The 23,290-nt window shown below is 42.3% G+C and overlaps 1 protein-coding gene across 2 annotated transcripts in view; it reads left to right on the forward strand.

Annotated features, from left to right (window-relative positions):
• CHEK1 (checkpoint kinase 1) overlaps window positions 1-23,026 on the forward strand; it is a 206,691-nt gene extending 183,665 nt beyond the window's left edge. For both annotated transcript variants that reach the window (XM_085647395.1, XM_085647396.1), the window contains one exon: window positions 21,694-23,026. In XM_085647395.1, the coding sequence (XP_085503521.1) occupies window positions 21,694-21,789 (96 nt within the window). In that variant the 3' untranslated portion in view covers window positions 21,790-23,026. The remainder of the gene's footprint in view (window positions 1-21,693) is intronic.
• Window positions 23,027-23,290: the final 264 nt, after the last annotated feature.

The raw sequence follows: 23,290 nt of genomic DNA on the forward strand, positions 1-23,290 counted from the left end.
GACTGCAGTCATCCAAGCCCAATAATCATGTGCAGCAGTAAGCTGCGGAAGCACAGAGTCTGATGCACGTAAACGTAGGGAGTTCTGTGAAAAACAAGCAGCAGGTAATATCGGACTTCATCCATTTTGGGATCAAGGCACCGTTCCACTGTTGGGACCTAGAGTTGGTTGCACCTGGTCGAAGGGACTACCTTCATCTCCACTATCAGATACAGTTCTAACATCGTCCATTGTGGGATCAAGACCCTGTTTCACTGTTTGGACCTGCTGTACCGCGGTGTACTCCACCGACTATAGTCAGCCAACCCCAATAATCATGTGCAGCACTTAGCTACAGAAGCACAGAGTCTGATGCACCTCAACGGAGGGAGTTCTGTGAAAACCAAGCAGCACGTAATATCGTACATCGTCCATTTTTGGATCAAGACACCATTCCACTGTTGGGATGTAGAGTTGGTTGCACCTGTTCGAAGGGAGTACCTTCATCTCCACTCTCAGATGCAGTTCTAACATCGTACATTGTGGGATCAAGACCCCGTTTCACTGTTCGGACCTGCTGAATCGCGGTGTACTCCAGCGACTGCTGTCAGCGAAGCCCACTGATCATGTGCAGCAATTAGCTACGGAAGCACAAAGTCTGATGCACGTCAACGGAGGGACTTCTGTGAAAACCAACAAGCAGCAGGTAATATCGGACATCGTCCATTCTGGGATCAAGACACCGTACCACTGTTGGGACCTAGAGTTGCTTGCACCTGGTCGAAGGGAGTACCTTCATCTCCACTCTCAGATGTAGTTCTAACATCGTCCATTGTGGGATCAAGATACCGTTCCACTGTTGGGACCTAGAGTTGGTTACAGCTGGTCGAAAGGAGTACCTTCATCTGCACTCTCAGATGCAGTTCTAACATCGTCCATTGTGGGAGCAAGACACTGTTCCACTGTTGATACCTGTTGGACTTCTGTGTTAGTGGTATACAGAGCACTCCACTGTGCTGGGCCTCAGGCTTGGCGCTGTCTGCCTGTGTTGCGGTAGCCATCGTTGATCTCAGAAGCCTTCCCAGCTCGCCGACCTCGTCCCAGGAGCTTCCGCCGGCACGTGGTGGGCACTCTTTCACATACGGCGGTGTCGAAAGGTGAACTGTGGGGCATTTGTGCGTCGCAGCGGCCATGACGGTTTCTGGGTACAAGCAGGCTGAGAGCATTATTCCCGCAGCCACCTTTGCTCACTGCGTCAGCCTCATGGCGGTGTAAGCTGCGCAGACCTGACAGACATGTTCGCCATTCCGTAAGAGAACCACACCCAGAGAAACGTGCCTTTTATTCATACCCCTACGCTAGCCATGCGTACGCCGAGCCAGCCCACTACGCTAAAGATTTGGGGGTGGGGGCATGTACGCGCTATGTTTTCGTAATCTTCCCTTCTGACTGTACTATCATGGTTCCGTCCACTTTACTCAATAGACCATCAGTGTATGTTGACATGTACATGTCTGTGCTCTGCATACTCAAGTCTGTTGGCAAATCCCCTCAACACTTTGCATTGTATACTTTTATAATCGAACATCACTTGCCACCTCGGCACATACTTTGCTCCCATCTCTCCCCTCATTCTGCATTGTGTGGCAGAGGTGCTATGTTTGGTTTGTGTACATGGCTAGCCACGGTTCCTACAGTACGTAGTGTTGTTGTGTCTGCTAGGTGTACATTTTGTTTGTTATGTTGTAAGTGATTATATAAGGTAGCACGTTTATTTACGAGCAGGGGTTTCTCCCATTTACATATCGCTGTCTTAAAGAGGATACTGAAGATTACTCACAGGTGAAAAGTGGGACCACAATGGCAGTCATTCATTACTATGCAAGAATGTCCAACTGAACGACGCTTCTAAGCTTACAGCCTCCAATCTTGCGTGCTTTCTTAAAAGCACGCCAACTCCCACAATCAGACCAACATTCACACAGCTTTCTTATGGCAGTTATCTGCTTCTTAATAACATGGACTGCTACGCAATGTGAATTGGCATACCGTATGTCCTTACTGTTTCAAACCGGATAACTTCCTCTGGCAATCTCTATTCCCACCCACACAAAGTAATTCCCAAAGTTTAACTTGGCCTTCAATACCTACTTTGAAAACAGATTTTATTAAACGGAGCAAACTGAAAGCGCTTTTGTTTCAAACAGAAGTGTCCCTCACTTCTCCAAAAGTAATTTATCGACTGTAGATAGCACGAACTTCAAGTAAAATACACTCTCTTTTAAATACGAACCTCCCATTACACTTTGTGAATTGTTAAACAATTTTCAACACATCTGACATTTAAGGTCTGGCACACTTTCTTACCACTGCTTCGTCCGGCCTTTTCACAGGCTTTCAAACTGTTTTTAGTCTAATACCAGACTTCATTCATTCTATCATCTCTGGAATAACAGCTACAGTGCCCATAATTCTCGCTCTGTTTGCGGCCATTCTACTACTATTTTAGCTTGTTAAAAATGGCTGCGCTCCCTGTGGTAACAAACATGTCCGACAGAATACGCCTCTACGTGAAACTACATCAATACCGTGAAAAAATTGAACATCTTTTCGGCTGCCTGCCTCTATCTATTATTGGAGCCAGCTATAACATGACATTTATTTACACATATACAATCTGCGTGCAACCATCTTTTTATTGCAAAACTTGCCCAATCGGCTGCTAATGGATCTATTGCCAACATCTCAGCAAACACTCCCGACATCCAGCAGGCAATGGAGTTTCTTAAAAACCATGAACTTGATTGTTCGGGCAGTGGAGCAATGGCGGATGCAACGCAAAAAGGTATCCTGGTGGAATGGGATTTCTGCGCAGCCGCGAAAGATCTCCTGCAACGTTCGACCTTTGACAACATCGCAGATTGCCTGCCAATTCAAATTGCTGCTCCAACATTCGAGGAACATTACTGTCCCTTCGAGGATATGAATTGGATCGCTCCGCTTTTCTCACATGATGGTAACAATCGCCTCTTGGAACATTACGCATCTCAAGCCGCTGAAGAACTTCCGGACTGCAATCTCTAAGAATTGTAAGAAATTCACTTTATTCTTGGATTGAATTTTTCCAACTTTTTTGACTTTTTCCGATTACATTTTTTAATACGCTTCAATTGAACTATTTTCATATAATAACTTTCTAAGTATGCTTAGGCATTTGAACTCTGTTTTCATTATTGGCCCTTACGTCTCCACACTAACCAGGGATGGATAATGTGTGGCCTATGCAAATTCACTATTTACTTGCTAAATTAGCCTAAACCCGACATCCGTTTTGAAACCATATCTATTCTTTGTACACACGTCTCTCTGCCTGCCTGTTATCCACGAAGCCCTTTCGCACAAATTAGCTCATCCTCCGCCTCTGCTCACGAGCTGCCGATCAAGATAAAATAACACGGCATTGTTTAGGAACTGGTTGGCACAGTGTGGTAATCGTATCCTACCTTTATTTTCAATCTACAATTTACAGTCATTCATGTCTAATAGGTATTGTTTATGTCACATGGAACTATAACATGTTATGTGGAATTGACTGATGCAGGAGCTTAGGTTTGAATACAGCAGAAGCGTTTGGAGTTTGCCTAAGCTGGATGCCTTAGCTCTTGCACCAGTGGTTCCATTTATGGCACTTAAATAAAGACACTTTTTATATAACTTGCAGACTCCATCGCTTTATCCCACACAGCCACTTTTTTAAACACACCTGATTTCACCATTTGTCTTCTGTGCCATTGCAACATTCTGCATTATAATCTTCACGATTATTTCTTTATTCCTGCTTGCTAAAACACCTCATTCGAGTCTTCAGACCGGTAGGGGTGAGTAGTTTGCTTCCCACTCCCGCTATAGTCTAAACTCATACTAACACCACTTGCACAGCTATGCAACAGCGGCCAGTATGCTACAGCTCCCAGAGCACATCAGTTTACAGCAATCAGCTCACGGTTTCATCCCTGAGTGTACCGGCACCTCACATCAGCACCATCTCACTCTGGGCAAAACAGCACTTTCACACCGGTAGGGGTGAATACATCGCTTCACACTCCCTGTGTAGCACACCCTAACCAACCCACAGACCTCACAGCGCTCCTACCCTCCTCTTGCCTACTCTTTTTGCCCTTTTTTCCCCTTACTCGCTTCAACGGAATCACAAAATGGCTGCCAACACTTCCTAGTTGCAACCACTCGCACTACTCGCAGCCAATAAGCAGCAAGCTCGTGCTCGCAATTCCTCAGCCAATCAGATGTCAGAATTCCCAAATATCTATATCTCTAAATTTCAAAATTTCGACAAAACTACTGAACGGATTTACACCAAATAAAAGCGAGCTTTCCAGACCAAGACTCTTCTCCCTGTCAAATTTGGGGTAATTCCGTTCATCCGTTCGACCTGAAGCCTTGTCTAAAGTTTCCTATGGAAATTAACATGGAGAAAACATGTTTTGGGACCCCCCTTTTTTCTCGGCCCCCCTTGACGAATCACTCCCAAACTTTCAACATAGGAGCTGATCTGAACAAAGAATTAGTTTGGAAAATGGCATGAAGATTCATCAAACGACGCCAAAGTTATAAGCAAAACAAAAAATGCTCTTCCTATGGAAACTTGGTCCTAAGTATAACTACCTACTGGCAGTCGCCAGTAGGTAATGTGTATGTATATATATATATATATATATATATGTGTATATATATATGTATGGGAAAGGATTTTCCTGTGTTGAACCCCCAAAGAGTGTCCACCAAATTTCAGAGGGTCACAGAAAGGCAGCACACCAACAAGCGAGTCCAAGTCATTGCTGAGGTTTGCTCAATTCATTTTTATTTTCTTCTTTTCTTTAGTTGTAAAAAGCAAAGTGCATAGTGCATCAGGTGCAAAAAGAACGACCTACGCGTTTCGGCCAAAGGCCTTCGTCCGTATGTATGTATATATATATATATATCTCCTTCCACCACCACTTTCCCAATCTCACGGAGCTTCGGCGAAGGATCACAGTACCACAGCCGGCAAGTAATTCCAAAGTGCTTTATTTAACGCAAGGTAACATAGACGGTAAGAACGGTCTACGTGTTTCGGCTCCCAGCCTTCCACTGGACCATAGAGTCCTGGAGCCTAGAATGTCATTTTTAAAGTGCTAGTGCAAATGCCCATTTAGAAAAAAGTGAAGACAGACTAGACACAAATGCATCAGTTCATTAAAAATTTAAAATTTTCTCTTTCCAAGTATACTAATCCATTATTTTTGAATTGGAGCAGCAAAGTAATAATTAGTAAAGTACTAGTGAACATTGGGAGTAGTATCTGATTTTTGGGGGGACGATGGCAAGGTGTAATTTCTTTTTCTCTTTGCTTTCCCATAATTGTAAATCTCAGTATAGAAATTGTGATCATGATTATTTTTGTGCAGATGGATATGCAGTGTATTTTCAGCAGCATATCTTCTCTATTTGAACCTTAGCAAAAGTACATTTTTATATATAAATGTATATATGTGAAGTACAAATCTTTATATCATTTTTTATATATATATATATATATATATATATATATATATATATATATATATATATATATATATATATATATATATATATATATATATATATATATATATATATATATATATATGTGATTTTTACTCCCGAAATTGTATATATGTCTATACATTTATCCATTTAAAGAAGACCGCTATTACATTAATATATTGATTCCAATTTTTGGAGAGAAATCTCCATTATGTATATATATGTACAGCTGTGATGATTGAACGTAAAGTACATAATCAATACCTAAGTCATGGATAAATGTTGGATTGAAAAATCAAATTGAAAAAAATCACCTCTAGGTTCTAATCAAGCCACTTCAAAAAATACATGTGTTAAAGTTCTCATAATAGGAACAAAAGAGAGGAGGGAAAGATATGATTTTAGTCCATACTGAGCAAACATTATTCCTCATGATCACTCTCCCATCTATTCCATATATATCAAAAGAGCAAGTTTTTAATGGCAGTAATAGTGTTTTGCTGGCTTTATATTAATTCAGGATTCCCGTGTCTAATGATGTAATTTCATTGAGGATCTTATCAGTCACTTTCTATCCTCCTTTTTCATAGGCGTACGTGCAGTTCAGCGTCTAAATTTTGTCCTAACGGGTTCTCGGTATCAATGGCTAAGATTGTTCTGGACTCAGTTCTTCGTAGATCAAGGGTTCTGTTACTTCCTCTTTCTTTTTGTTTTACGATCTTTATTCCTGAGTATTTTAGTTGCTTACAGCCACTAGAATAAAATTTGTGAAAATGTTTTGCCATCGGATATGTAAAATCTTTATTTTTTATAGCACGTAAGTGTTGTAAAATTCGTAATTTAAGTTTGTTAATAGTACTTCCTACGTATAACTTTTTAAACGTGCATTCCAGAAGATAAATAACAAATTTTGTTTCACATGTTATGTGATCCATAATTTTTTCAATATAACCATTTTGAAGCTGGTATGTGGTCATGTTTTGACCGTGATCACAGGCTTTGCACTTTGAGCCTTTCCAGAACCCTGGAGTGTTGAGCCAAGTTGAAATGACTTCTTTTTTGGACTCAAAGTGACTCTGTGTTAGTATGTCTCCCAAAGAAGCTGTCTTCCTATACGTTATTTTTGGTAAGGGAAACAATACTCTCTGAACGGTCTCATCTAACATTAAAATGCCCCAAGGTTTTCGAATAATCCTTTTGAGGTCATTGCTTTGGTTGTTAAAGTCAATGACTAGTCTGGTCGTTGTCTCATCTGTTTTTTTTGCTTTTTCCTGGATTCTCTTTGTTTGTTTGTAAAAGATCAGATCTTGTTTTTGAAGTGACTCTATTTTTTGCAGTAGTTATCACCTCCAGGGGATATCCTCGTTGTAAAAAGCGTTCATTCATTTCTTTTATTTGTAAATTCAGATCAGAGGCTTCAGAGCAATTCCTTTTTGCCCGTAACATTTCCCCATAGGGGATGCTCCATTTTAGATTTTTCGGATGCCCACTGTTCGCGTGTAAAATGCTATTGCTAGCAGTTGGCTTTCTGTACATTTTGGTGCATATTTTTTTGCCTTTTGCCTTGAATGAAAATCTCTACATCCAAAAAGATGGTATTTGTTGCACTTGCAGTGAAAGTGAAAGTCAAATTATACTTGTTTGTATTGAGAGAATGTAGGAAGTTCTGGAGGTCGTCGTTGTTACCTTCCCAAATAATGAAAAGGTCGTCGATATATCTTGACCAAAATTTGATATTGCCAGATCTTTCATTTTTCAGAACCTCTGTCTCCCACACAGCCGTCAGTAGATTGGCATATGTTGACGCAAAGGATGTCCCCATAGCGGTTCCTTGCTTTTGAAGAAAAAGGTCACCTTTAAATAAAAAAACATTGTGTGTTAAACAATATGTGAGCATTTGTATTACCATGTCCATATGTTCAAGATGGCTTATGGATCTTGTTTCTAAAAACTGTTTTACTGCTGCTATTCCATCAGTGTGGAGGATGGAAGTGTATAATGACGAGACGTCAATTGAGGCCCTGATATAATTGTCTTTCCAGATAATCTTTTAGATTTTTTTTCAAAAAAATCCATCGTATCCCTCAAGTAAGAGGGAAGTGCTGTAACATAATTCATCAAGAAGATATCAATGAATCGAGATGTTGATTCCAACAGAGAACCAATGGAACTAACTATCGGTCTTCCTGGTGGATTTTGAATTGATTTATGCACTTTCGGAAGAAAGTAGATAGTTGCTGTTATTGGATGGTCGGTTTTCAGATACAAGAATTCCTCCAGATCAATTAGGTTCTTATCTTTCCATGCTAATAGTTTCTGATGGTATTCCTCCGTCCAAGTTGTTATCGGATTTACTTTCAATTTTTCATAATGGTCTTTATTGCTCAATTGTCTGTTGGCTTCTTCTATGTAGCTTTCACGATTTTGGATAACAATGTTTCCACCTTTGTCTGTGGCCTTTATTATTATACTCTGGTATTCTCTTAACTCTTTTAGTGCATTATGTTCCTCTAATGTGAGATTCCATGATTTCTTTTTTGCGTTTTTCTTTTTGTTGGTATTTGTGGGATTATTAATTGACATTTTGTTAATCTCCTCCACCAAAACCTCATGGAATAAGTCAATCTTGTTTCCCGGAGGAAGTTGGGGACAGAAGGTTGATCTTGTTTTTAAACCACTGTTGCCACCTCTGTTTGTTTCATACCCCATCGTATGGCAAAACTCTAGATCGGTCTCATGAGAGGATTGATTTGGTTCTGCACATGTTTCAGACCCAGTCTGTAAAGATGTTACGGCTCTCAGAATTGGAATATCTTTTATGCTCAAAGGTGATGTTTCCTGACTCAGAGTTGTCGGCAGTCTAGTTGTAAATGATTTTTCCTCAAAATATTCTTTAAGTTTGACTTTTCGGCAAAATTTGTAAAGATCGATGCGTATATTAGGTGTATTAATATCTTTATTGGGGCAAAACGTCAATCCTTTATTGAGTAATGATGTTTGAGCTTCACTCAAAATTTTATTTGAGATATTGATAACTAAGTTGTTTTTGAGGAGGTTTCTTTTTAATTTAGCTTTGTCCTTCCTCTTCCTTTTTTGGGTTTTGCCCCCTCTTGCTTGTCTTCGGTTTGGGGTTTTGATTGTCTCCTCCCCCACGTTGATCCTCAACCCCTTTGTCACGTGATCATTTGCATCAGGCGCATTTCCCCAGAAAAATCCAAACTTGATATATTTTGCTCCTCATCTGCCGAACTTAGGTCTGAGCTATCTATTTTTCCAGTTGTTTCATAGCCACTGTGTTTGTCCATCATTGCACGATTTCTATACATATCATATTTTCTTGCTAAAGTATATATGCGACCGTTTGTATAGTCCAATCTGTCTCTGTTGAATTTACTAGCTTTACATTTTTCAACGTCTGCCTCATGCTTGTTGATTTTCTTTTCCATTGTTTCGATTAATTCTTTGTTCTCATCATTTGTAGGATATTGATTCAATTCCTCCTCCAATTCTTTAATTATTTTGATTAATGTTTCCAATTTTCGTTCAGCATGTAAGATTAAGGTATTCATCAATCTGAAGGAACATTCATTTGTGTCCATTTGCCACTGTTTAATCAGGTCAGCATCAAGGTCGTTCAGGGTGGGCATAATTAAAATCCGTAATCCCCTCTGGATTCTTTTAAACTCAATATACTTCTCTAAGGTTACCTTTTCCCACCATTTGTTTACTTCCTGGATGCAAATTTGTTGTAGTTCCCTGATGACACATAAAATAGTTCTCTTCTTTCTTTCTCCAGTAATCTCACGTGTTTTTGTGCTGTATGAAGACTCTGAGTCATCATTTAAAAGATCACTCGCTCTCTGAGCTCTATTTTTGCCCCTTTCAGCCATATTGGATTGTTATGCTTTTCAATTGAATTGATGCAATTATTTTCTTGTCCGTTCGTGTCATCTTTGTTGGGATAATATATTAAATGCCGTTATTACTTGTTCAAGAATTGGTCTTGGTCAATTCTGGAAATATGTTTGTCACGAGTGTCTTATTTATAGATATATTCTTTGTACAATACTTGAGCGTGGATAGCGGTAAAAGGGTGCAGTTCCAATTCCGTTTACAGTTCTACGCATTCAGAAAGAGCTTGGCTCTTTGTTTTACCCAGATACAGCTTGATACAGCAAGGGTTTTTGAGTGCCGGGTTCCGCGGTAATCGTAACCCGGAAATCGCTTCCGCGGCGTTCCGGGTTGCTCGCTTCTCCCTGCCCCTCTACTCACCCGCAATCTTCCGCTGATCTGCCGCGTTTGTTGTTCGTTCGAAGCGCAGCACCACGCAATGACAACCTGAAGTGTCGACGACTTTCAAAACCTTTTTTTCGCTCCCATTGGCTGCAGTTCGTTGCCGCTTCACTTCGTTTCCCAGGTGCACGTGATATGCAGTACAGCCACTGCACAATTATGCTCGATATTCCTTCCACCACCACTTTCCCAATCTCACGGAGCTTCGGCGAAGGATCACAGCCGGCAAGTAATTCCAAAGTGCTTTATTTAACGCAAGGTAACATAGACGGTAAGGACAGCCTACGCGTTTCGTCTCCCAGCCTTCCACTGGACCATAGAGTTCTGGAGCCTAGAATGTCATTTTTAAAGTGATAGTGCAAATGCCCATTTTGAAAAAAGTGAAGACAGACTAGACAGAAATGCATCAGTTCATTCAAAATTAACATTTTTCTTTTTCCAAGTATACTAATCCATTATTTTTGAATTGGAGCAGCAAAGTAATAATTAGTAAAGTACTAGTGAACATTGGGAGTAGTATCTGATTTTTGAGGGGACGATGGCAAGGTGTAAGTTTTTTTCTCTTTACTTTCCCATAATTGTAAATTTCAGTATAGAAATTGTGATCATGATTTTTTGTGCAGATGGATATGCAGTGTATTTTCAGCAGCATATCTTCTCTATTTGAACCTTAGCAAATGTAAATTTTCATATATATATGTATATATGTGAAGTACACATTTTTATATAATGTTATATATATTGGTGATTTTTACTCCCGACAATGTCTATACTTTTATCCATTTAAAGAAGACCGCTATTACATTAATATCTTGATTCCATTTTTTGGAGAGAAATCTCCATTATATATATGTATATATTATCTACTGGCGGTCGCCAGTAGATAGTTCTAGTTAGGGCCGTGTTTCCGTAGGAAATCTCAAAATTCTATTTTGAATAACTTTGGCGCCGGTTGACGAATCTTCGCGAAATTTTCAAAACTATTGGGGCGCTCCGCTCAGCTCTTACCCTGAAGGTCTCGGGGTGATTCGTCAAGCGGGGGCCGAGAAAAAAGGGGGGTCCCAAAACGCGTTTTCCCCATGCATTTTTCCATAGGACCTTTAATCGAAGGTACAGCCCGAACGGCTGAACAGAATTACTTGAAATTTGGCAGAGAGTTAGTCCTCAGGTCAGGGAAGTGCCTTTTGCAGGTCTGGTGTCAATCTGTTCAGTATTTCCTGAGAAAATAGCATTTGAAAGCATATAAATATCTATACGCGCGCACCGTGCGCCCACGGTGCCGTGCGCGAGCGAAATTCTGATTGGTTGTTAGATGTCAGTCAACATTCGAATCGGTCGAAATCAGGAAGTGTCGGCCGCCATTTTGTCTCTCGCACTGAAAAGGAAAGGGGGAAAAAAGGTGGAAAACGTGAAAAGGGGGCAGGGAAGAGAGTTCCTGACCCCCTAGCCTTTGTCAGGGGGTCACCGAAGGACCCCCATGGTTGAAATAAACATTTTTATTTTTTTATAAAAATTGCGGGGTGCGCGCACGTTGCATGGTGCGCGCTGCGCACCGTGTGCCCAAAGCGCGTGCACGGTGCGCGCGCGGTGAAAAACCTTAATATATATATATATTAATAAATACATAACTTAGCATTTAAAAAAACTTACAAATTCACTTAAAAAACCATAGGTTTCACACACGTTATAGTTGGGAATTAGCATTTAAAAAACCTTGCAAATTCACTTAAAAAACCATAGGTTTCACACAGGTTATAGTTAGGTGGACATTTCACTCGTAAAAAACCAATGAAATTCCCCCGTTATAGTTAGTTCAGATAACTATAACTCGCGCGACCGCCACTCTATCACAAGGATGATGTCATCAGTGATGTCATGAGTGATGCCACTGACCATGTCATGAGTGATGTAATAAGTGACGTCATGAGCAGAGGATTGCGGGCGCGCGAGTTATAGTTATCTGAACTAACTATATAACAGGGGAATTTCATTGTTTTTTTTTACGAGTGAAATGTCCACCTAACTATAACCTGTGTGAAACCTATGGTTTTGTAAGTGAATATATATATATGTACAGCTGTGATGATTTATATATATATATATATGTATATTTGTATGTATATTTATATATCTATATTTTTCTCCATGTGGTTTTGCTGCCGGATCGCTCACTAGCTGATGCAGGCGTTGGGCCAAACCAGTAGCCAGGATCAATTTTACAACAAAGGACGCTGCACTCTGGAACATGTCTTTTTAGATTTTACTGCACAGAGCCCAGTCTATCACACCGACGCGTTTCGGCCTGGCGGCCTTTCTCACGGTCCAGAGTGCGGCGTCCTTTGTTGTAAAAAAAAAAAATATATATATATATATATATATATATCACAAGTAGAGACGCACACAATCACAGGCGGACCCAACCCTATACAGTAGAGTCCTTTATTCAGCGAGACCGGCAACACGCTGAACATTTACTTCAATCAAGGATGACCGGGGGCATGGACTATGACCGTAAGCACACTAAGGGCTCCATTGGGAGTTTTAGACTTAATTGTGCTGGAAGCAGAACCCACCATGGGTGATATTGTAGCAATAAGACTATGAGTCCCATAAAGCCTTGCGATGGAAGAGACCCATTAGAGGGCGTTATATGGGCCAGTCAAGGACACGTGTCTTACGCATCTGCTCATCTGCATGTTTCCCGTGAGCAAGGAGCAAGCGCTCCGAAACGTGTTGGGAATGGATTGAAGGAAATGTTCAGCGCGTTGCCAGTCTCGCTAAATAGAGGACTCTGCTGTAGAAGGTTGGGTCCGCCTGTGATTGTGTGCGCCTCTACTTGTGGAAAATCTTTTGGACGATATATATATATAGATATAGATATATATATATATATATATATATATATATAGATATAGATATAGCTAGATATATATATAGATATCAACCAGAATGCAAATACATAAATCTTATATCTGTTAAATGTTAACTCTGTTGAAAATAACATGACAAGTATAATGGATATATATATATATAATCCAATGCTGGAGAAGAATATAAGTTCTCCAGTAGTGGGGTGTCTTTCATAGATTCACATGCTTGAATATTCCCCGTCGTCGGAGTGGGAGTCCCACGGTAAATAATATAGCAATATATACAGCCATAATATATATATATATATATATACATATACATAAGTAATCATATAAAAACAGAGATATAAGTAAGTGATAACATCAAGAATGTCCCTATATGAAATCTCCATAGAGATACATGGAAAGAGAAAAAAGACATTCGCAGTCTATCTCTGTCATTATGTTAGTCCAAACTACGGCCAATCAGGCGCCAGCTCCTCTCTAGAACCTTCTCCTCAGAGCTCCTCACCTCAGATTTTCTACCGCACGTCGTGTGACAGGGAGTCTCCCTGAGCTCTGCTCAGTTTTTGTCAGTCAGAATGTCTTCAAGTAAGAAATCTTTGTTTAGACCATGTTCTTCATGTGGAAAGCTGCGTTTATTTTCTGAGGACCCACACAGTAAGTGTATTTAATGTTTGTACCCAGATCATGAAATGGCAAAATGTAAATTTTGTAGAACTTTTTCTACAAAGACTTTAAAGGACAGAGAAGGCCGTCTCTTAATATGGCTACAGAGACTGAAGGATAAAGATGACCCAGTGTCTGATATGGAAAGTCTTCTTTCTGGCCGTTCTCAGACAGCCTCTAAGCGCAGTAATGTGCAGGAGTTACCATCTCCTTTCCTCAAGAAAAACAAACTGTCTTTGTCTCTGACAGCTGCCACTTCTGCGGTCTCACCTACTGTTTTGTCGCCTTCGGGACATAGTTCTCAGGCTGCAGAGGCGCCTATTTCCCAGTCCTCAGGAAAAAGACTGTCCGCCTCGTCGACGATGCTGCCGACGACGAGATCTGCTGTATCTGGCTCGTCGACGGTGACTCTGACGACGACATCAGCTGCTTCGTCGTCGACGAGTGTTCTGTCGACGTTATCCTCGTCGACGGTGACCATCAGTACTACAAGGGCGGTGACTTATATTTTGCCCATTACATCGTCGTCGACAAAGAAGGTAAAGGTACCGTCGACGCTACCCGTGTCGTCGACGAAGACGTCGTCGATCTCGTCGGCGTCCACTTCGTCGACGAAGAAGAAGAAGATCCCGTCGACGGGATCGTCGACGGCGGCTTCGTCGACTAAAGCCGCGACGGATCCGTCGACGGCGGCTCCGTCGACGGCGGCTCCGTCGACGTCGATTTCGTTGGCACAGATTCAGCCGACGATTATTCCGTCGACCATCGTTCCATTATCAACAGCTCCGTCGACGAGGCCTTCTCCGAAGACGTCCACAGTGCATACCATGCAGCAGTCGACGGCAGGTTCTTTCATAAAGATAAAGGTGAACAGGATATCGTCTGCCCAAAAGTCAAGGAGGGAACAGCTACCTCACGCAACTTCAGCGTCGCTTTCATCATTCACTGGGGTTCCTTTGACACCATTACCAACTGGTGCTAGCCTCGATAGGCAGGAAGAGATTACTCCTGTAGGGGATGCGCAGCCTCCCTCACCTTTATTTGCTACGGATTCTGATCAGGAGTCCGAGGGTTTACCAGAGTCCTTTGGAACGGCGCAAAGCCCTTCCGACTTGATAATTAAATGCCAGGATGACAGCAGTGAGGGTGAAGATCCCGTTTACATACAGCAGGTGCCTGCGAAACATGCAACGGCGACTCTTCCATTGTCGCTCATAACTAATCTCCAACGCATGTTGGACGACTATAATCAACGCTTTCCTCTATCTCCACAACGTTCTGAGGTCCCGTTTACTCCTGTGGTTCCAACAACTATACCACCGATACCAAATGTAAATCCTTTACCTCTGCTACCGTCTGCACCACCAAGGCAGGTCCCAGAGAGATTGTTGCCTCACTATGAGCCTCCGCAGGAAGTCCCTCAAGAAACAGAAGAGGGTGAAATCCCAGATGATAATGGGGATGTGGATAACGATGACGATGATATGGCGGAGTGGGACAATTACCAAACACAAACTCCATCCCCCTCTCAGATAGTAACAGGGGAATCACCTCCAGTGGACATAGCGAACTTTCACCAACTAATGGGAGAGGGCGGCGCAACGTTTTAAACTGACAACGGAGCGCAGAGAGGAAGATTGTTTCCTTTATGATTTCAAAAGTCAACCTTTTAAACAGACTCATGCTATTCCTATTGTGGAATTTATTTGGGAGGAAGGCAAGAAGTTGATGCAAACACTGAATACCTTGCCGGCACAGGTGCCTCGATTAGAGAAGAAATATAAGGCACCAATAGGAACCCCAGCATGCCTCACGAGACAGGCTAAACCTGAGTCAGTCGTTACGCAGGCAGCGCAACGTAAGGCGAAAAATCCGGCGTCGACTGTCACCGCACCACCGGATCGTGACGGACGTCGAATGGATGCCATAGGGCGTAAGTTCTCTTCAATGGCCTCTACTGTGGTTAGAGCAGCTAATGCCTTGGCCATATTGGGTCGCTATGACCGACAAGTGTGGGCTGATATTGCAGATGTGCTGCAAGAGTTGCCGGAGCCATCTAAGGCAGAAGCAATGAAGTTGCTTCAAGAGGGAGAAGCAGCATCGGCGGAGATAATTGATTGCGCAGTAGACATCACCTGCACGGGGTTCCGTCAGCTTGCCGGAGCGGCTGTTCTGCGCAGGCAAGGATGGTTACGATCAACATCCTTTCGTCAGGAGGTACAGTCCATGATCCTTAACATGGCTTACGACGGCGAGGCGTTATTTGGAAGTCACGTTGATGAGGCACTCCAATCCATAAAGAAGGATACTGAGACAGCTAGATCCTTAGGAAACCTACAATTTCAAAGGCAACATTTTCGTGGTGCACGCGGACGCGGCACCTCCTCCAATTTTCGAAGGGGTAGTAATCAATACAGACCCTATAATCAAGGATCCAACCGATATTCGAATGGCCAGCAACAGCAATCTTCACGACAGCAGGCCTCCAAGTCGTATAGAGGGAAATCCTCATACAGAGGAAACTCATCTAAAAGACAGTGACTCTTTCCGGACATGCAGGGTTGGAGGTCGAATCTCTCTGTTTTATTCTCAATGGTCCTCCGTCATAAGGGACCGTTGGGTTTTGGACATTGTGAAAAAAGGACACGCCTTAGAATTCACCAAATTCCCTCCTTCCACACCACCCTCCGGACCACCACCTGCTCACATGAAAGAACTTTTGCATCAAGTTCGACTTCTAAAGCAGAAGGGAGCGGTGGAATTGGTGCCAGTATCTCAAAGGGGAAAGGGTTTTTATTCCCGATTCTTTCTGATCACAAAGAAGAACGGAGAGTGGAGGCCCATCCTCGATCTAAGGGCACTAAACAAATACCTAAAGAGCCAATCCTTTCGTATGATGACGCTAGTAGACATCTTGCGTCTACTCTCGCAGGAAGATTTCATGGCAACAATAGATCTCCAGGATGCCTATTTTCATCTTCCTATATTACAAAGACATCGCAAGTTCCTGCGCTTTCGAGTGGGTCAACACGATTACCAATTCAAAGTGTTACCGTTTGGTCTGCGCTCGGCCCCTCGTGTGTTCACGAAGGTACTAGCTCCAGTAATAGCGTTTCTGCGACTTCAGGGAGTGCAAATTTTTCCATATCTGGACGATTTTCTCCTGAAATCTCAGTCAAGCACTCACCTAAAACAACACATACTTCTATGCCAGAACGTGTTTCGCTCATTAGGTCTGTCCATAAATGCAGCGAAATCCCAACCTCATCCTGCTCAACAAAGGGATTTTCTGGGAGCAACTCTGGAAACGGTATCAGCAAGAGCGTTTCTCTCCCAAGAGCGTCTGCAAAAGATTCTACGGCTGGTGGCTTTAATCAGGTCAAAAGAGTCAGTTTCTGTGAGATTGTTAAAATCGTTTCTGGGGATGGCGTCATCCTCCATTGCCTTAGTTCCCCATTGCAGGCTGAGAACACGTCCTATCCAGGAAGCACTGGATGTTCAGTGGCGTCAAGTAACGGGTTCTTTCCACGACATGGTACGTGTCACAGATCAAATGAGGTCAGCACTCGCATGGTGGACAAATCCAGCCAACTTGACAGAAGGCACGTCTTTTCTGTCGGTGCCGCCGGACTGGACAATCACGACAGACGCCTCATTAGAGGGATGGGGTGCACATTTGGAGGATCTCTCGGTAAAAGGGAGATGGTCAACACACCAAAGAACTTGGCACATCAACAGGTTGGAGTTGATGGCGATTTATCTCGCTCTAAAGTCATTTCTGCCCTTGATCCAAGGAGAATCAGTGCTAATACAGACAGACAACACAACCTGTATGCACTATGTGAACAAACAGGGCGGAACAAAATCCCCAAGTCTGTCCAGGTTAGCTCAAAGAATTTGGGACTGGTCTCTCAGTCATCAAATCATGATTACAGCAGTACACCTGCCAGGAGTATCCAATGTCCTAGCGGATTCCCTGAGCAGGTCCTCCTCGTCGACCCACGAGTGGGAATTACACCAACCCACTCTAGAGAGGATATTCCAACTATGGGGTCGTCCGCAACTGGATCTCTTTGCTACGCCGGAGAACCGGAAATGCCGGAATTATGCAAGCTGGCATCCCCACAAAGAGTCGCTGGGGAATGCCCTTTTGATAAACTGGTGCAATCTATTTGCGTACGCCTTTCCTCCAATTCCCCTCATACCTCGGGTCCTTTGGAAGATGAAGAGACAACCTTGCCACCTGATTCTAATAGCCCCACGCTGGCCCCGACAAGCGTGGTTCTCAGAACTGCTCCTGATGTCCCAATGTCAACCAATCCTCCTGCAACATCGGACAGATCTGCTCACAATGAGCGAAGGGAGAATTTGCCATCCAAATCCCTCCTCACTGAGCTTATCGGCCTGGAACCTGAACACCAGGAGTTCGCCCATCTAGACATCCCGCAGGATTGTAGGGATATTTTGGCCCAAGCAAGAGCACCCTCTACAATCAGGACGTACAAGTTCAAATGGAAAAGATTCTGCCACTGGTGCGCTTCTAACGGAGTCCACCCGATACACTCCATGGCGCACCCATTACTACCTTTCTTCTTGCACCTAGCTAATTCTGGACTGTCTCATGCAACCCTACGGGTTTTCCTAGCAGCAATTTCCCGTTTCCGGCAGGATGGATCAAATTCCCTTTGTTCCTCAAGAATAATCCGCCAATTTTTTAAACGTTTGTTTCGGAAATTCCCGCCAATTCGGCGCCCTCCTCCGTTGTGGCATCTTAACGTTGTGTTGGCGCAATTGATGAGACCTACGTTCGAGCCCATTCTTAAGGCCGACTTAAAATATCTAACTTGGAAGGTCGCACTACTTCTGGCATTAACGTCTTCACGTCGTGTCAGTGACATTCATGCTTTTACCATCAAACCTCCGTTCCTGCAGTTCAAACCGGATGCTGTAGTGTTACGCACCAATCAATCATTCCTACCCAAGGTACCTACTGATTTTCATATTAATGAACCAGTAATATTAAAGACCTTTTTTGCCAATCCTCAGACACCTGCAGAGCAAAGATTGCACTCTTTGGACGTGAAGCGATGCCTAAAGTTCTACATAAGTAGGACAATTTCGTTTCGAAAATCCGATCAACTTTTTATAGCATATGGACGTTGTCATAAAGGACGTCAGGTTACTAAGCCGACGATTGCACGCTGGATTTCGGCAGCTATTGTTTTCTGCCACCAAAGAGCAAACAAACCCCTACAGTCTTCAGTGAGAGCACACTCCACTAGGGCAGTATCATCATCTACCGCCTTATTTGCTGGAGTACCTTTGCAACACATCTGCAGAGCAGCTACGTGGTCGACCAGACACACGTTTACTAAGCACTACTGCTTGGCAACTTTAAGCGAAGAGGACGCTGCAGTAGGACAGGCAGTGCTACGCAATCTTTTTAAATAAGGTGAGCCTCTTCCTCCCGCCTCCATATTGTTTCCATTTATAATTGACATAATGATGCATTTTATACGATTACAGTTATTCAGTACTGTCATATGCATAAGAAGATTGATTGTCATTACAATTTCGAAGCTGTGTAATCTTGGAAACAATGATGATTGTTACTGCTAGCTATTCTATATTCAAGCATGTGAATCTATGAAAGACACCCCAATACTGGAGAAGAACAATTGTTACTTACCTGTAAACAGGTGGTTCTCCAGTATTGGTGTCTTTCATAGATTCACATGCGACCCTCCCTCCTCCCTTCAAAGGCTCTCTTCTCCTCATACACTCTAAAAGTCACTTTGGTGCTACGAAAATCTGAGGTGAGGAGCTCTGAGGAGAAGGTTCTAGAGAGGAGCTGGCGCCTGATTGGCCGTAGTTTGGACTAACATAATGACAGAGATAGACTGCGAATGTCTTTCTTCTCTTTCCATGTATCTCTATGGAGATTTCATATAGGGACATTCTTGATGTTATCACTTACTTATATCTCTGTTTTTATATGATTACTTATGTATATGTATATATATATATATATATATTATGGCTGTATATATTGCTATATTATTTACCATGGGACTCCCACTCCGACGACGGGGAATATTCAAGCATGTGAATCTATGAAAGACACCAATACTGGAGAACCACCTGTTTACAGGTAAGTAACAATTGTTTTTACTTGCCTGTAACTATGGCTCTCTAGTATTGGTATCCTTCATGGATTCACATGCAAACCACCCTCCTCTCCATAGAGGCTCCTCTAGCTATCTAATATGCTGCAAATCTTACTTGTGCTAGAAATTCTGAGAGCCTGGAGCCTCTGTGGTGAAGGTTCTAAAGGGTGCTTTCACCTGATTGGCTGGACTTTGGACCATTCCTAATGATTAGGACGAGCTATTAAAGAGAATGTTTTTTTTCTCCATTCATTTCAATGTTAAAGAATTACTTTCTTTTTATAATGTACCATGGGGCTCCCACTTCGAGGGGGAATGATTCAAACATGTGAATCTATGAAAGATACCAATACTGGAGAACCACAGTTACAGGTAAGTAACTTATTTTCTTATCTGCCTCCCATCAACACTGGTTTTCTTCTAGAGACGTGACTTACCTCTCTCACTCCTTCTTTTCCCCCACGATGTGGGAGATAAGAAGACCCCTAATCACAGCCCTGTAAGCTTCCCTAACAGTGGTAGCAGATTGTACCTAGTGGGCTTTTTCCAGGAAATAGTAGTCTGTTGCTGTCTTCAGAGACTTCCTGGTGTGCCACTCAGATCCCAGAAGTCAAGCCGAGAGCCCAGTAAGGACTGAAAGGTGGAGGCTAACAGGTGCATTATCATGGGGGAGTGGTTAGAGATACCTTGCGCAAGGTATAGCTTAGCTCCAAACCACCCTCTCTTTTGTCCTGGTGCAAATGAGTAGTCTACGCGGGACATAGACCCTGCCAAGCCCGCTGCATAGGAATATTGCTTATTTGTGGGATTTTCCTCCTGCCACATACCAACAAATCCCAACGCCTCTAACCAGGTGCATCATCAGGCGTCTACCTCCGGTGCCCTCCTGCACCTGGTGAGCCTGACCCATTCGCCCGCATTGTATGGTTGAAATCGTCCCACACCTCGCCCCCCCGCCCCCATTCTCCTCCCTCCCCCACCACCATCACCGCCACAAAATGAGTAATGTGGGCTCCGAAAGGTAAAAAGACTATCCAGTCCCCCCCATATGCCCCAATACCTTTTGCTGTAGCCCCGGTGGAAGATACCCAGAAGCCAAAGCTAGGAGCTCTCCCTCGTATATTCCACTTTTTGCTGCTAAATAGCCTCCCCAGGTTTATGTGATTCGTTATAGTAGGGACTTCCTTGCCAGGAAGCCCAACCCCTCAGTGAAACCCAAGTGTGCTAGCAGTGATCATCCTTCCCAAGGAAATCCAGAGTGGTTCCCCTCTAGGTGCTGTGGTTTCCTTTCTCCTTGGTGCGTTCTGCTTAATAGCATGAGCACAATAACAGGAGTATACCTGAGGTGAGGGAGTGGTAGTGTTATTTGTGGGACTCTCTACCAACATGTACCTAACATCTCATAAATGACTGCGTCCGTCATAACTGCTCTTATAGGATATTGAGGTTGGTGTACAGTTTTGCAGATGAGCTTGGGCCATAGCCTTTTCACCTGCAGAGGTGTGCATTCTTCTTGGGAATTGAGTGCCAAACAATGCTTGTGAGGCAAAGTGCTACTATCTTGACTTCTGAGACTGGAATGAACTACTGAACCCTTAAGGGAGATACCCTATATAGAGCGATTAAAAAAAAATGTCTAAAAACACTAATTTTCCCCTTAGCATGACCTGTTTGTATAGTTAACTATGGATTTAAGTCGTATATAAATTCATTTTGATGTGGATTGTGTCTTTTAGGATCTTGTATCTTTCATATACTTTAAAATATTCCCCATCATTAGATGGATCCCTAACCAATTAGCATCAGCATACATTTGATCCTCTGAGATGTTTGCCGACTTGAAGGCGCTTCACAAACTGTCTTTAACACTTCCACTAACCCTTGGTAGTTGGTGAAATGTTAGCTCCTCTGTTTTTTTGCCATCAGATGAGAATGCCAACCAATAATTCTGGCTTAAGTTTATGGGCCGTGTGTTGATCGATTCGTCCCACCGCACGTTTGAATGTTTGGACAAAATATACTACATGTATTCAAAATTGTATCTCTTCTGAAATACTGTTGATTTAATTGCCTGATAACTGATTTATTTTGTTATGCGCTAAATTAACATTTTCTGTTTCGGTGTTTTGCAGGGAGATGGGTTGGAGTTCAAGCGCCATTTCCTGAAGATTAAGGGGAAATTAAATGACATTGTCAGCACCCAGAAGAACACCTTCCCTACTACATGATCCATGGGCTCATATGAGAAGGAAAGAATGTGAATATGCTGCACTGTTCCCTGCTTGGACCAGAGTGTACTGTTCTACTTGTCGTGGAGTAACTGCTACACAGTCGCTTTTTAATTTTTTTTTATTTTGTTTGGTTTCATGCTAGCAGCCATTGGCATGTAAACATGCTTGATTACATTTTTGCCATTGACCAGAATAATAGATCTTCATCCTGTATTTATCAGTTCTCCCTGCACGGTTACTCCTAAGGCGGCAAGGATGCTTGCAGGAAGTCCTACGCTCAGATGTGGATCTTCAGCAAGCGCAAATTCCCTTTATGCACCTTTTAGTTGAAGTCTGAAGAAGAAAATCTATATGTAAAACAAGAAGACCTCATTTGAATGGGATTATAATTCCTCCAATGCAGCAACTTTTCTAATTAGTTATTAATATATGTGACTTCCTTTATATCAGGCTACTGGTTTTATCAGGAATTCTTCTCCATTCTCTATTTTATTTACAGCGTTGTGAACTGACAAGCTACAGCTATTATGGTCCAGCCACGTTACCATAAAATGGTGCCTGATGGAGATCAGGTTTACAGTTTGTGATGATCCCACGTGGAAAGAAGCATTGAAAATGTGTTAAAAAAAATCACGTTTGTGTAGGATAGTGCTCCAATGCACTAGTTTTTTTGCTAAGTAGGAGGGGAGTTTACATTGTTGCGCACACATTGTTTTCATATATTGTTTGCTAATAATAGATGCATTGGCCACTTGAAGGCCTATTTTACTCAGACCATGTGTGGTCTTGTTTGTTAGTCATGGTTTCCTTTTTAGAATAATAATTTTCCTATTTAAATCAAATTCAAACGGGGATCCCTGTACACAGGCATGTGCACTCTTTGTGATTAGTGCATAACCACCCATACTACACAGTGTTAACTTTACTTGTTGTTTGTCATTTTTTGTGTTGTTGGCCAACATTGGTGCCTACGAAATAAAGGGTTGTCCTGCAAATCTGACTCGAGGAAGTTCAGTGCTGATTACTTGGGTCCCAATATCCACATGGTGCCCACTTGGAAAATCCTATACGTTTAAGGCAATAGATTTCCATAAACAAAGGTACCAGCTTTGGGACTAGGGTCTCCAGGTAGTTAGTGTGAAATGTGAACTTATTATTAAAGTAATCCGACTTGTACAAAATCCTTTGTGTCTTTTAAGTTTATAAAAATGCAAATAAAGGTTAGACACTGAAATCTGTTTTGTTTGTTTTTTAGTTGTGTGTTTGAAAGATATGTGCATTTCAAATAATTAACTACCAGTACCACACAATCACTTTTAGACCTGCTAGATGTTACTAAAAAGCTGGCCAGAACAAAAAAGAAACAAGTGGTCGTAATTAAAGAACCATGAGTTCTCCTTTATTGCCCTTCCATAGGTAACTAACTGAATTATTTCCTGGTATCTGGTTAAGATCCCAGACAGTTTATTTAGTAACCTATTCATTTCATTAATGACTA

This window comes from Triturus cristatus, chromosome 3_2 (assembly GCF_964204655.1).
Source record: "Triturus cristatus chromosome 3_2, aTriCri1.1, whole genome shotgun sequence".
Taxonomy (NCBI): domain Eukaryota; kingdom Metazoa; phylum Chordata; class Amphibia; order Caudata; family Salamandridae; genus Triturus; species Triturus cristatus.